Source organism: Crocodylus porosus, unplaced genomic scaffold (genome assembly GCF_001723895.1).
Source record: "Crocodylus porosus isolate Cpor-Errol unplaced genomic scaffold, CroPor_comp1, whole genome shotgun sequence".
Taxonomy (NCBI): Eukaryota; Metazoa; Chordata; order Crocodylia; family Crocodylidae; genus Crocodylus; species Crocodylus porosus.
The window spans coordinates 25248091-25262672 of record NW_017728917.1 but is presented as its reverse complement, the minus strand read 5'-3'; the positions used below and the strand labels follow the sequence as shown (position 1 = coordinate 25262672).

The 14582-nt window shown below is 45.1% G+C and overlaps 1 protein-coding gene across 2 annotated transcripts in view; it reads right to left on the bottom strand.

Annotated features, from left to right (window-relative positions):
* Window positions 1-472: 472 nt before the first annotated feature.
* The window catches only part of FGD3 (FYVE, RhoGEF and PH domain containing 3), a 177106-nt gene continuing 162996 nt past the window's right edge, over window positions 473-14582 (bottom strand). For both annotated transcript variants that reach the window (XM_019536933.1, XM_019536934.1), the window contains 2 exons: window positions 13521-13661; window positions 473-1889 (listed from right to left, as the gene is read on the bottom strand). In XM_019536933.1, the coding sequence (XP_019392478.1) occupies window positions 1665-1889; window positions 13521-13661 (366 nt within the window). In that variant the 3' untranslated portion in view covers window positions 473-1664. The remainder of the gene's footprint in view (window positions 1890-13520; window positions 13662-14582) is intronic.

The window sequence follows — 14582 nt, the reverse complement described above, 5'->3', positions numbered from 1 at the left end:
CTTACCATTTCTTCTTCCTTTCTCTTTCAGTAGCCAAAAACAGAAAGAAAGAAAATTGAGGGAAAACTAGAAAACAAAATACTGAAAATGTTAAAATCAAAAGACTTGTAAATCATTTTTTTGTGAAACATTACCTTTACAAATCTATAAATTGAAAAATTTTGGAATGTCATATTCATTTGTTAAGTGTCTCTACTGATTGTAGCACTGTAGGGACAGAACTACTGGAAGTTACCTAAGCAGCAAATTAAATTTTGTTAAGAGCAAAGGCACTTTTTAAAAGTAAAACCAAACAATTAAATCCTTAGTCAGTGGAGAGGTGTCTTATGGGACAGTAATACGCACCGGCCTGAAGCCTTAATTTTCAAACACTCCGAACTGAAACTTTGACTATGGATCAGCACTCTCCACTGACAAACGACAGCTAGAAAATGTCGAAGGCTGAACAGGGAACAAAAGTTAAACCAAAGCGTTTAAAAATCATACCACTGTGACAAATTTTATTTCATTTTTTTCTCCTTGTGTATCAGCACTACATGCTTGCTATTACTAAAAACAGATGGGACTCTCATACTGTACTTATGTTAAATGTTGATCTAAAGCTTGCAGTATTCCGGAGATTTGGCTTACGAGTAACGGTATGGATTTATTTAAATAGATAAGCACTTAAGGTTTGAAAAAGACAAATACAGGTGAACAAGGAAATTAAATTACAAATTCAATTCATACAAATATCTCATATCATCCTATGCACTAAACCCTGTTATTAGCTCAAATCTTTTAAAACTTCTTAAAATACTTATGTAACATTATTTACAAATTATATAAATAAATCCTAGATTACTTAAAAAAGTTAACCAATACAACAAAAAAGTCACCTTTTTGTACTGTGTATACTAAAAATGTTCTTGTTTATTGGTTACATCCTGGGTTGCAGTATAAAATGTTGGTTCACTTACATTAAAATGGGTTCATAAAAGAAATAAAAAACATGTTGGTTTCAAGATCAAACAAAACACAATATATAAAAGCTTAATATTTATGAGGCTTCTTAATGTTCTCTTCTGCATGGTTTGCAGTAGTTATTAAAAGTCTCTTCTACAGTATACATCTTGTGAATGGGTCATCTCAAAATAGCAGAGACAAACAGCTTAGTAAAAGAAAAGGTTCAGTACATTGTTCACACTTCACAAAGACCATATTCTTATCAGAAGGGGAAGGACAGAGAACGGAATGTCAGTGGCCAGCCACAAGCCTTTACAACATTTAACTTAAAGGCAGCATTTATATACCTAATCACAGACTATACACACCCTGCACTGAACAGCAATTGAAAGGACTGAAAAATATACATTTAGGAAAACAAGAGACTGTTGGTCTTCCATTACCTTTGATAAAGTTAATGCTTTCTTCCTTATCTTCCAATTTAAAACCAGCATAAACACAGTCAACAACTACTACTACTTTTTCCTTTAATGTAATATATGTCAGATAGCTAGTACTGCACGTGATAAATGTACAAAAAGAAAAAAAGAGAGTGAAACCACTGAGATTCTTACGCAGACACATGAAAATATAAAGCCATACAGATTCCAAAGTGCCATGAACACCGAATTCAAGTGACGGTATATAGCATGAGTTAAAGAAACTAAATGGAATTTGCTCTATGGGTTACTGATTCCTTCAGTTAGATCCTCAGTCTCCCCTTTAGCTGCTTTGGTGAGAATTTCCATCCATTTCATTTGCAGTTCTTCATCCTCTGCACTGAAATATAGAGTTTGTTGGGATTGGTAAAGCTTTAAAATGTGTTTTGCTTCAAACTTCTCACCAGAGCTTGGTAAACTGACTTCATAACCAGGCAGGGGTATGGCTCGAAGACTCCGCCCATCCTAAGACACAGGAAAAAAGTCAATGCGAGAACTACCAAAGTTTTGCATTTGAAATAGAAAAAGCAAACAACATGCTGAATGCAAACACCTCCTCTCACTAGTATTTGAGAATTCTCTCTCTCTAGTGGGTTTTCCACTAGTTTTAAGAAGCAAGATCTATTTCCTAAACAGGGAAGAAGGTACCATGTCCAAACACATCTAACAAAACTGTAAGTCATCCAAGCCAACAACTGAGGGTACCCCAAGGCAATTCACTGTGTCAGTATTGCGCCCGTGTATCTGATTAGCTAATAAACTGTTTTCCTATCATGTATTATAACAAATTAGAATATTTATGTATGCACCCATCTACTTACACGCACACTGAAGCCTGCACAATGTTCATGCTCCAGGCTCTGTGCTGATTTAAAAAGCCACAGCAGTGCAGCAGCTCAGGGTACAAATCAACCCAGATTTTGACCTGTGCCATATATAAACTGGTTCACATCTGGACTTGGATTTGGCAACAGCCCTTACAGTTGTAACAGTCCCTTTGGGCAAGAGTCCAGCCCTAATAGTAGCAAAGCTGGGGACTTTGGTAATTCTTTAAATGTGACATGGAAACTCAGTATTTTCTGCTTTTAAGTTTTCTTTAGACACTTTATATTAAATCAATCCACCCATCCAGTCAAGAACAGTAGAATTCAATTCCCCTGGAGGCCAAGACGATGCACCTATGCGTGGTTAGAGCACAGCATGCAAGCACAGCTAGCCCTTGCAAACCACAAAGTGCTTGGGTGACCTTGAACTGAAAAATTCCCACTTTTATCCATCTGCCTCTAGGGCAGAAAACATATCATTTTTCCTAAAGATTCCAGAGTACTCCCAATTCCATCACAAAGATGGAGGGGGAGGCACTGGAGTCCAGAAAAAAAAATCAAAGCCAGATCATTGCAGTTTTCATAGGAGCCGGGCAGAGGTGTAATTTGTCAGCACTTTGTGCTGGGCAGTGGCAGCACACAGGTAATGGCTGGAGGTTCGCTGCCATGGGGAAGGGAGGGAGGGATGTCACCTCTTTTTTTTTGCCACTGATATGTGTGCCAAGTGGCCAAAATACCAGTGATTATTGCAGCAAAAAAGGAGGTGACATCTCCCACCCCTCCCTGTCACCTCCCCACAGCAGCAAATCTCTGGCTGCTCGTACATTGTGCACTGCTGCTACTGTGCTGCTGGAGCCACTGCAGGGAAGTCACAGTATATGAGTGTTGGAAGGAACAGGGGACCACAAGAGTAAGACCCACCCCATCCCCAACTCCATGACAGTGACCCCCATCCCAACCTCTCCATAAAGAGTGCCTAGGGCTCCTGCACTACTCACCCACCCACAGTCATGCTATTAGAGCCGGGAACAGTTCACAGATCAAAGGAGTGGTGCTAATTCAACTACCACTGATGACACCCAGATTGTCACCCACTCCCTAAACTGCCTGAGAATAAACAAATTGCTCTGCTGAGCTTCAGGGCAGCAAGGGGGAGGAGAGGCACCTCCACAACACAAGAGACAACATCATCTTGGGAGCTAAGAACAAGTGAAACCAGTCTCAGCTGACATTGACTTTATGTGTGACCATTGTGAAGTCATGTAAGCCAGCATTTTCACAAGGGTGAGCCTAAAGTAAGGATCAAAATCCGCAGGCAGCCGTTGATTTCAACAGCATGTGTAGATTCTTGACGCCTCTGAAAGTCAAGCTGTTTTACTCTTAGCATACTCTAATAACCAGTGATAATCACAGGATTCTGGGGTAATCCTAAAAAATTAAATGCCATTTTTAACATTCAGAGTCCAGGAAGTTCCTATAGCATCCCACATAAATTATGTCTGTGAGCATGCATGTTCATGGAGATGCACCATATACATGCATGCATACAACATGACCCTCTCTCATTAAAACAGTGTGGGCAGTCTTAGTTGCATAGTAATATAATATTCAAATAAAGAAATAGTTACAATTAATGAGATTTCCCTCAGACCTTTTGTTAGCTAACTGAGCCCATTTCTAAGCATGCACTGTTACATCATCTAGTGTGGCAGCTAAGAGAAGAAAGGAGGACAAAATGGCTTTGTAACTTCCCAATTCTCAGATGAGCTAGTTACGCAGAGCAGATTGGAAAGTTACAAAAAACTAATGGCCTTAAGGCAGGGGTGGCCAAAATATGGCTCATGAGCCAGAACCAGCCCATCAACTGACTGAATCTGGCTCACGGCTGCCCCTGCAGCACTCCACACAGGGCCCAGCCCCACCCGCTCCCGCTGGGGCAGCCTGTGCTGTACTCCTGCCCACTGACCAGGGCCCCGACTGGCGTGTGCAGCTTCCAGTGGGGCCGTGCCTGGTTCTGCTCTGCTCCCCTCGCCTCCAGCAGGAGCCGCCCAGCTGAAGCTCCCCGCCCACTCGGAGCAGTGCGGCAGGGGCAGGAGCAGGAGAAGAAGCTGGAGGCAAGTGGGCGAGAGCAGCACCCAGCTGGCTGCAGCCACACTGGGAACAGCCCTGCTGTGCGTGCTGGCTGGGGCTGGGGCCCAGGCTGGCAGGGCTGTCCTGCTCCCCACACTTTCAGCAGTGGTCCCTCCTCCTGCCCTTGCTGAGCCACGCCCAGTGGAGGGAGCTCTAGCTGGGCTGCTCCTGCCTCAGGATGTAGGTCTCCACTTCCCCCCTGTCCTCCGGAAGCAGCACAGCAGGGGCAGGAGCAGGAGAAGAAGCTGCAGCTGGAGGTGAGAAGAGCAGAACAGTCCTGCTGCCCTAGGCCCCAGCCCTGGTCCTGGCCCTGGCATTGGTGCTGCTTTGGTCCCCTCATCTCCAGCAGCAGCTCCTCCTCCCACTCCTGCCCATGCTGTGCCACTCTGGGTAGGCAGAGGGTGAAGCTTTAGCTGGGTGGCTCCCGCTGGAGGCAAGAGGAGCAGAGCAGCACCTGGCCAGCTGCAGCTGCACCAGGAACGTCCCTGCCAGAAGCTGTGCACTGGCCAGAGCCAGGCTGGCAGGCACAGGCAGAAGTGGGCTGCGGGTAGCCCAAGCGGGGCTCGGCCCTATGTGGAGCACTGCGGGGACAGCCACGGACCATACTGCCCAGGCATGCTCTGCTGCACGTGCCCCATGCCTCCTGCTCCCTCCTCTCGCCCCTGCCTGACCCCTGGGACCTAGAGCCAGGCAGCCTCCCCCAACACACATGCACATACCCCCCTCCTCACCACAGGGCAGGGTATACAGGCAGATCACGGCTCAGCCCTGAGCTGTCACTGCCCCATGACCTGGCCCCATGATCCTGGCCTCACCGGCCCAGGCCCTATAAATTGGCAACACCTATAAAAGGGCATAGCAACACCTTGCCTTCTAACGTAAGGGCAGGGTGACAAGACAGGAATCACTGTAACGACTCTACGCTACCTAAGAATCATCCTCCAGAATGCTATCCTCAAATGGACCAATTCAGGTGTGGTAGGGTAGTATGGTTTTGCCCTGAGAGGCTGCTGCAAAATTGCCATAAAAGACCAGAGAAACTGGTTTTTACTTTAAGTGCCATGATTTTGTGGGAAAAGAAAACCCTATAAAACATCAAGATATTGATACCTCAGCTACACCTGTTATTACTACAGGTACTTGCTGCATCTGTAATACATGATATTCACACGTACAAACTGGGTACAGACATTGCTATGTGCATTTCTAATTGGTGCATTGTGCAGATGGAGAAGGGGTGCATGCCCTTGTGCGGAAGCAGCTGGGGCGTCAAACTTAAGCCTGAGTCTGCTTCACTGTTAAGAAAGAAAACACCGATCATGATTGCATGGGGGGTATAGGAATAAACTGATATCCAGGCTACATCTGCTTTTCTTGCACAGTACTAGCAATCACATACTACCTCCACTTTATTTGATCAATTTTGTTTCTCTAGAATGTATTTATTATGACTATATATGTGTGTGTGTGTGTGTGTGTGTGTATGTGCACACACATATATACACATATATATTTATGCATATGTATATATGCATGTACCTCCTTTCAGTATGATCCCAGGCCATAGATTCTAGTAACCCAAAAGCAGGAGTCGCCTTGGAGGAACTGCAACACTGTAAGAGGCAGTCAGTCCCATTAGTGTTAGCTCTAAGGATCAAGTAAGATCAGGCTCTTGACTGCAAGCAGCTACAGAGGCTGCTTTTACGAGTTTATGAGCTTCTCTGGAGCTCTTGTGCTTATTTCTCCTTTCTTCCTGGGTGGAAAGTTGCAGGCCTGTGTCCCACATAAGCCTTGTTTACATCCTGCTGTGAGTGTGTCAGGGAGGTATAAGTGACACCTCAACCCGGTGCATAGGGTAAATGTAATATTCCACTTTGAATCAGTTCTTGGGTCTGGCTGTCTGAGTAAGGAGCGCTTGAGGACAAATGTGTAAGGAGTGCTTGTGGATTAGATGGTAGCAACCAATTAGCAAATCACACTTCCCAGATGGAAAGAAGAGTTCTCTCTCAAGGGCTTTTTGCGAGCCAAATATTGAAATAATTAGTGTTAAACTGAAATTTAAGGGATACTGAATGCTGTCAGTAATCACACATAGCATGCACCCTTTCAATGTTATTGTCTATGAACTGGATGACTTGAAAGAATCACATATTTGAGCACTGATAGTGGACTTACTTATTGCTTGTAACATTGTGGCATGAGTGATTACAACATATAGGATCTGGGAGTTCAAGCAAAGAGCCAGGCCCCACTCTTGTGGAGCTCCCTTAATGTGGGAACACCACTTAAGATCCTGAATATATGACCAGACCTACCATTAGTGCTAATAAGAGTTAAATATACACAAAACAGAAAGAAAATAAACCATTTGTCACAATTAGAAAAATAGCTAGCTAGATGCTGAGAGTCTTTGTCCTCCTTTGGGTAGTTTCCAAACCTGATGTCTCTGTATTAGCTCCTAACACACTGTGGCAGATTCAGAATTCCCTCAAAAGCAAGGGAACACTCCCATTGACTTGACAAGTGTCTGGAGCAGGCCCTTAGAACCTTGCATTCTGGTGGCCATGGACAAGGACTGGATATAACACCCTCTAACCTAGTTAATGCTTATTCTAGAATGACTAGAGGCCTCTGAGGAACCACAAAAGATGCTTCCTTCTCCCTGTGAGTCTGAGTAGATTACTTCCTTATTTATTACAGACACAGCTGCTATCATTTTAATTGCAGTCAGAGATTTTAACTGCAGCCAGAATTAATTTTCATGATGGACAAAAGATGGTAGTTTTAGGAATTTTTCCAAATATTGCTTTTGTGTAGGTAAAGCTTGATTTAAGCAGTTGCTCCAGTTCATGTTGTCCAATCTTTCTCCTGAATGCATCGTTTTCTCAGCTGTCAAGAGATGAACTCATTGATCCAATCCTTCTCAGAAAACATGCACCTCTGTTAGGGTACTTCATGTTTTCGGTTTAGTTCTGTGGACTTTACACTTCCATGAAAACTCTTCTCCAGTCCTCCTCTTGAAACCAACCCTTGGCTAGCCAACAGAGGGCGTTGTTTGAAGCCAGGAGGAAGAGTACAGAAGTCAGAGGATGTGTAGCTCAGTGAAACAGATGTTGCCGTGGATGGGAGGGAGCCCTGGTTTCATTTTATCACTGGATAGGAGAAGAGGAGGGGAGGGACTAGAACCTGTGCCTGCTCCTCCCTGGACAAGTACCCTAATCACTATTTGGTTGGCCTAGGTGTGGGAGAGTCTCTCTCCCTTTCAAGAAGTATGCACACAGGGCAAAATAAAACCATAATGTGTGTAAGTGCCCAAAACTGCAATTACACAGATACGTGTCATTAAGGCACATAAAGCACACTAGGATTCTTCCCTTGATTTCAAAGCTGAGAAGAATTTTATTGTGTTTACATATAAGCAAGAGCTTCAGTTTCTCATAATTTGATTTCCTCTCCCTGTTCCCAAAAGTCAAATATTGTTTTATTTTTTAAGGTTCGCTTTTCTAGGAGGTAGGCAAGGTTTCTCTGTGGTGGACTATATATTTTATTCAGCGGCCAAGACTAGAGATCCTATATCAGGGCCAGGGTAGGCAAAATATGGCCCGTGGGCTGCATGTAGCCCACCAGGCAATTTCATCCAGCTCACAGGTACCCACCAGTTAATTGTACCATACCCAGCCCACTCGCTTCACAACCACCCTCATGCATGGGAGGGCCCCGGCCCTGGGCAGCACACAGCTTCTAGACAGGGCTGCTGCTGGCACTGCTGCAGCCACCGAGGGACCTGCTTGGCTTTCCCAGCCTAGCCACTCTTCTTTGTGTCCCTGCTGCTGTGCTCGCTCTGGGCAGCAGGTAGGGAAGCTGTAGTTGTGTGGGAGCATGGAGCATGGGGCAGGTGGGAGCATGGAGCCCGGGACCCATGAGCAACCAGGGGATGTGAACATGGAGCTCAGGTGGGCAGGGTGTGGATGTGTGCACTTTGTAGGGTGTGAGGGATGGTGGGGGGTTGTGGGGTCCCCCACATGCCCCTCCCCACATCCCCGCTCCATGGCGCACAGCCCCTGCCATCAGTGGCAGCAGCAGGTGGCAGGCCCTCAGGGACCTCACAGCCCACAAATCCAGGTGCAGCTGCCCATGACACCAGCCAGTTCCAGAAGTTGCACATGGCAGCAAGGAGTAGAGCCAGGCCAGCGTGTGCCTATGATTCAGGGCTGATGTACAAGTTCCCAGGAATCACGTGCCACCGGGGGGATGCCATGCACAATGGAGCCAGCTGCCTCCCCTGCTCCCTGCCACCACGTGCAGCTCTTGACTTGTGGGGCTCCCCGTCACTTTCAGTGGAGTCCCAGGAACTAAACATGGTGGCAGGGAGCAGGTAAGGCAGCCAGCTCCATTGCGTGGGCCTTCCCCATAGTGGCATGTGAGCCCTGGGAGCTGCATGTGAGCCCCACGTGATAGAGGTGGGCTGGCCTGGCTCCGGTCCTTCCTGCTACATGCAGCTGGAACTGGCTGGAGCTGTGCGCAGCTGGGAGGTAGCACCTGTACTACCTCACCCCACGAGCCCACTGCTTGCTGCTGCTGTACCATGGGGAGACATGTGGGAGGCTCCCCATACCCTGCCTCACATCCCACAAACCCCACATACACCCACACCCTGCCCACCCCCCCCAACTCCCCCACATATACACCCCTACACCCCCAACATACCCTATACCCCCCACAGCCATACCCCCTCACAAACCCCACAACCCACCATACACACACACTCCCAACCACACCCCACATCCTCTCTCACACAATATACAAGAGTAAGACTTTATTTTTGAACTATTAGGCACTATGCAAATGCACATAAATCAAGACAAAATATTTTTTGAAATAAAATTAAAATGTTATAGTAGATGTTTGACTTTTAGTATATGATTTTGTTGTTTTCCAGTTCCAAGATGGCACCACCCCAAAAGGAGTACTTCTGGGATCAAGGGGAGAGATGTCCGGTGGCAAAGATCAGGGGTTAGGGGGTAAGACTTCCAGTTCCAAGATGGCAACCAGGGGGCAGGGCACCTGGGAAGGGACGGGGCAACCATTATGGCCTTTGACAACTTGCCAAAATTCGTTAAGTGGCCATCCAGATGAAATAACTGCCCTCACCTGTCCTATATATTAGGAAATTTGAGGAGGTTCCCCCAAAACATTTCCAGACCATGAATTCAGCAAACTTTTGCTCTGTCACTGCTTATCTCATGCTTTCTAATTTCAGTGGGTATGTCTACATGAGACACTAACTGCACAGTAGCCTATAAATACTGTGCAATAGCGTGTCACAGCAAAAACAGTACTAATGTATTATTGGGCAGTAGCATCACTAAAAAGGCATGTGCTGGCACTACGGCGCAGCAGACACGGCTGATGAAATCAGACCGGTGGGGCGGCAGAGCGTCCCACGGGAGCTGGGGGGCAGGGTTTGCAGCCGGCTGGGGAGTAGGCTGGGGTTTGCAGCCGGCTGGGAGTGGGGGGGAAGGTGTGTTGCAGCTGACCGGGCACTCTGGCTGGTAGCAGGGAGGCTGCAAACCCTGCCAGTGCTCCCATGGGACACTCTACCACCCCACCAGTCTGAGTTCACCAGCTGCACTTGCTGAGCAGTAACTGTGGTTACTGAGCATTTATTTAGTACTTGATTATACAGGTATTAAATTAAATGCGCAGTAACCACAGTGCATTAATGAACCTGCCCAGTATGTTAGCAGAAGCAATAACACATAGAGGCTTATTAGAGATGTGATGAAGTCAGACTGATATCTAAACTTTAATAACACCTAGGATATAGTATTTAAGAATGGATGCAGAATTCATTAATCTGGCAAGAGGGGAAGTTTTGTAAAAGACTTTTTTTACAAGAAAGTATATCGTATGATATATGAATTAGAAGCATACAGAAAATTGTGTTCATAAAGGGAACTGAGAAAGAAATTATGACATAATTTTTTTCCTTTTTCTTTGCCACACTTCATGAAATAGGTCCTCATTTTCATTGTTTATGATCCCAGCCAGTGCCTGCTGATTTCTGACAGTAAATCCAGGATTAATGTTATTGAATACAAGACAGATTAACCTTGTCCTAGGTGTTTTCTTGCTGTTCTGTTGCCTGATTTATCCCATATCTGAAACAGTCAGGGGTACTAATCATTAAATTTAACTGTCATAAAACCAATGCTCAGTGTCAAAGGCATCCTTTCCCCCTAATATAGTGTCCTGCTAATCACATCAACATGGATTCAAGATCAAATATGGTAGGCACAGGAAAAGAATATGGTACCTCGGCACCGATTTTGTTTCGCTATTAATGTATGATGAAAATGATTTAACATTTTTACAGCTGTTATTGTTCTACTGTGGACCAGAACTGGTTTCTGTTGTGTGGATCATTATTAGTGATGCCCTGAGACACTAGACTGTAATGAGGCCCTACATGGAAGAACTTCCTTCAAGTCACACAGTGCAAGCGGAACTGCTCTATGCCCATTAGGGTATACATGGTTTGTAGCAGTTACTGAAAATGACATATACTGCCTTTAAATGTATTTGCAACTCTTCTCCTGACTTTCCTCCAAACTCTTCCCCACTGGGGTGAGCATAGAAAAGTTCCAGAGAAAAAAAAGGAGATCTGTGCCCTGCCACAGCCTGCGCCGGACCTCACATGAGAAGTCCCAACTTTGCTTTCCCTGGCAAAATGGAGCTACATGATTTTGCTGGAGTCAAGCTACCACACACCTGCACAGATGAGAGGGCTTGGACCCTATACTAAATGATACTCCTTGGGCACATCTACACATGCTATTAATTTACAGTAGGGAATTAAGTTCCTTACAAAGCCTTCCATGGAGCAGGTCTAAATGTGCTCCCTATTGGGAGCAGTTTTGCTCCCATTGGGAGCAGCCTGGTATAGGGCTGCTCTTGCCCTGCTTGGTCCCCCTGCAACAGCCTGCAACCCCCTGGAGCTAGCCTGGGGGCCGGCAAGGGGCACAGGGCCTGTCTCAGTGGGCACAGGGCAAAGAGAGCTCTGCTGGATGCAGCAGCAGCTGTCTCCTGGCACTGTATACATTAAGACAGGTTCCTGATGTACACTGGGCAGGAGACAGCTGCCCCTCCAGCAGCAAGGGGCTTGCTGAGGATTATCCTGGGTGTCGGGCAGCTGCCAGGGAGACTCCTGCCAGGTGGGGGGTGGGGGCACAGGGTTTGCTACAAGCTCCTCTCCTTGAGCCAGAGCTGGCTGTTCCAGGGAGCAGACAGAGGCTGGGAATCCAGCCCCCTCCTGCTCCCTGGAGCAGCCAGCTCCATGTGGCACAGAGCTGCTCTGGGGGACAGACGAGGGCTGGTTCCTAGCCCCCCACTTGTCTTCCAGAGCTGCCAGCTGTGCTGGGAGCTAGGACAGGTGGCAGAGAGCTCCCAGCTCCCAGTTCCATGGGGGAGCTGGGGAGCTGAGCAGTGCCAGGACAGGGTCCCTGTGCCACCCTGCTGCCTAGGCTGACTGGGAGCAAGTTTGCTCCCAGTCAGCATCTATACAAGTATTACCATGCATTATCTACTGTGCAGTAAATGGTGCACACGTGTAGATGGTGATGCTTTACTGAGTAGATTAGTCAACTACACAGTAAAGCATCTTGTGTAGACTCACCCCTTGAGGGTGAAATTTACTCTGTACAGAGACTCACTGCATAAAGCTTTGTTCATTGCTTCATTACAAAAAATACAGACCTTATATGTTCTGTATAGGTTAATTTTACCTCAGCTGAGTAATTTGGTAGAAAGACAACTTTTCTGTGCTGCTTCTTTTAAGGCTTTTTCACCCAATATTCTGGGAAAAATCTCAAAATTAGCTGTTCCTGTATTAGAAATATTGTCCTGTCTAAGGGAATTTCTTTTTCAGCTGGTTATTTCAGTAGGAAAGCTCCAGTTGGAGCTTGGCAACCCCAGAGCCCCTAGAACCACTTGGAAGGTTACCCTGTATAGTGTGAAATTCAGCTGAAGCAAAAGCAGCATGTGTCCATATCCTGTAATTCAAACTTCAGCTTTCTGAATGTTGCATTTAAAGCATTACAAAGGGTCAATTTAAAGACCTTAGTTGTGGTATGCATTCTCATAGGATGCGTGTTTTTGAGAGTGGCATACAAATATTTTATACTTGTTATATGGAGAACTTTACTTTCTACAAGTCATGGATAACAGTAGCTAAAGGCCAAATTTTGTTTTCTGATGCTGTCAAATAGATTGGTGTTCATCCAAGGCAAATCCATCAACATCACTGCACTTGCCCCTGGTAACATAAAACTCAGTTTGGCCCATGGTCCCTCCCCTCTATCCCAATACACCCAAATTAAAGCAACACCATTGGAATTTGAAACAGATGCTATTCTACTCTGAGTCTGAAGGATACAATTCCATTCTGAGTCTGAAGGGCTTTAATGTTCACTGCTGTCATTCTACTAGGATTTGATTCTATCATTTTGTGTTCAGTTTGACTCACCACAAACAAGTTTTGACATGCATTCTAAAAATCCACTGTATAAATTATCACCCAGCTTACCACAGTGCATTCTTCCAGTCATTTACAAACAAAGCAATTAAAAGAATAGCAGCTGTTAAGACACATTGGTTTCACTGCACATAGTCCAGTTCACAGGCCTTAGAAACCATTAGTATCTGTGTAAATTCACTCCAGAGCCGGAGCATCATTAAAGAACAAAGGCTTAAAGTAGCACCATCTTATTAGTACTGCTTTGCCATCTTCTGCATTTACTAGAAACCTTTTTCCCAGATAACTGATCCATAGAACCTTTGAGTATTTATTTTGAAAATAAACTTTAACAGAAATAATTATCATTGCTTTGTCCTTTTTGTAATACCACTCCTCCTTTGAAAAAGAGAGAGAGAGATGAAACTAGACATTTGCTTGCAATCACATAATCTTTGTCTACAGATAAGATGCAAATTTGAAATCTCTGAGGCTTTGTGCTAAATTCAGAACACCAAGTTCATTTCTGCTGTTGAAAGTAAGCCAAATCCCTTGACCTATTTCCCAGATTTTCATAGCGAAACTTATACTTTTTTTGCTGAATGATGCCTCTGTGGATGTCATTTTTACCTGACTGACACCTTGCAGGTATAAGACGAGGGGTTCAGTCTTGGGGATGGTGACCAACACTTTGGACCAAGTCTTCCCTTTGTCTAGGAACTGGAGATAGCTACTGAAAAGGCTGTTTTCTGCTGCCAAAATGCTCTGCTTCTGTAAAAAGAAAATAAGAGCTGTTTCTATTGATTCTTATGTGGTATGGGTACTTTAAACATACCATATTTAAATATTTAGCTTTGAAACCAAAAAGGGCAAATGCTGAGTAGCCTATAATTGCACAAGAGTTTAATCATCATTATATACTATCAAGATATAGTATGCCTCTAAGTACCTAGAGGTAGGTGCTGAACTATTGTTCCCAGAGGACAGGAAGTTAAAATTCCACCTCCACAGTGTAAATTGAGAATAGCAATTAAGATGACACAGCTAGTTTCTTGCTTAGCTCAAGTAGGTTGGGAGGAGATTTCAAATTAATGAAAATGGTTTCTCAGCACAAGTGAAAGGCATCTGCAAGGCACAGAACTTCAGTAAGGGTGAGACAGAGCTCTGGGTTTACCACTGTTGGCAAGATAACATGAACATATGCTAAGGCAGAACAGCGTTCTGATTATAATACTCCATACCCCTCCAAACACTGGGACCCTGCAAACTTCCCTTCTGCACATTCCTTTCACTGCGTTACAAGTTGTATTTATTTGGTATGCTTAGGAAAGCTACCACCTTTCTATGGGTCACCCAGGTTAGCATCAAGTTCCCTTTTAGGAAGTGCCTGACATATTCTGTACATCATGTACATTCTTCAGAGGATGACTATTTTATATCATGAATTTGCAAGAAAATGAACAAGTCAGAAACAGTCAGGTGGAGAGGGTTAAGAAAATGCAGTAGTGTTATCACTAGACCTGTGCAAAGTGGTAAGTATTCGCTTTGGATTTGGCCGATTCAGAAAGACAGTGATTCGATTCAGCTGAATCGGCTCTGAAGATTCGGCACCGCTTCAGAGATTCGGCTATAGACTAAACAAGCAGCAGTTCCTCGGCCCGCTGGACACAGCTGCCTTCAGCTGGTAAGTCT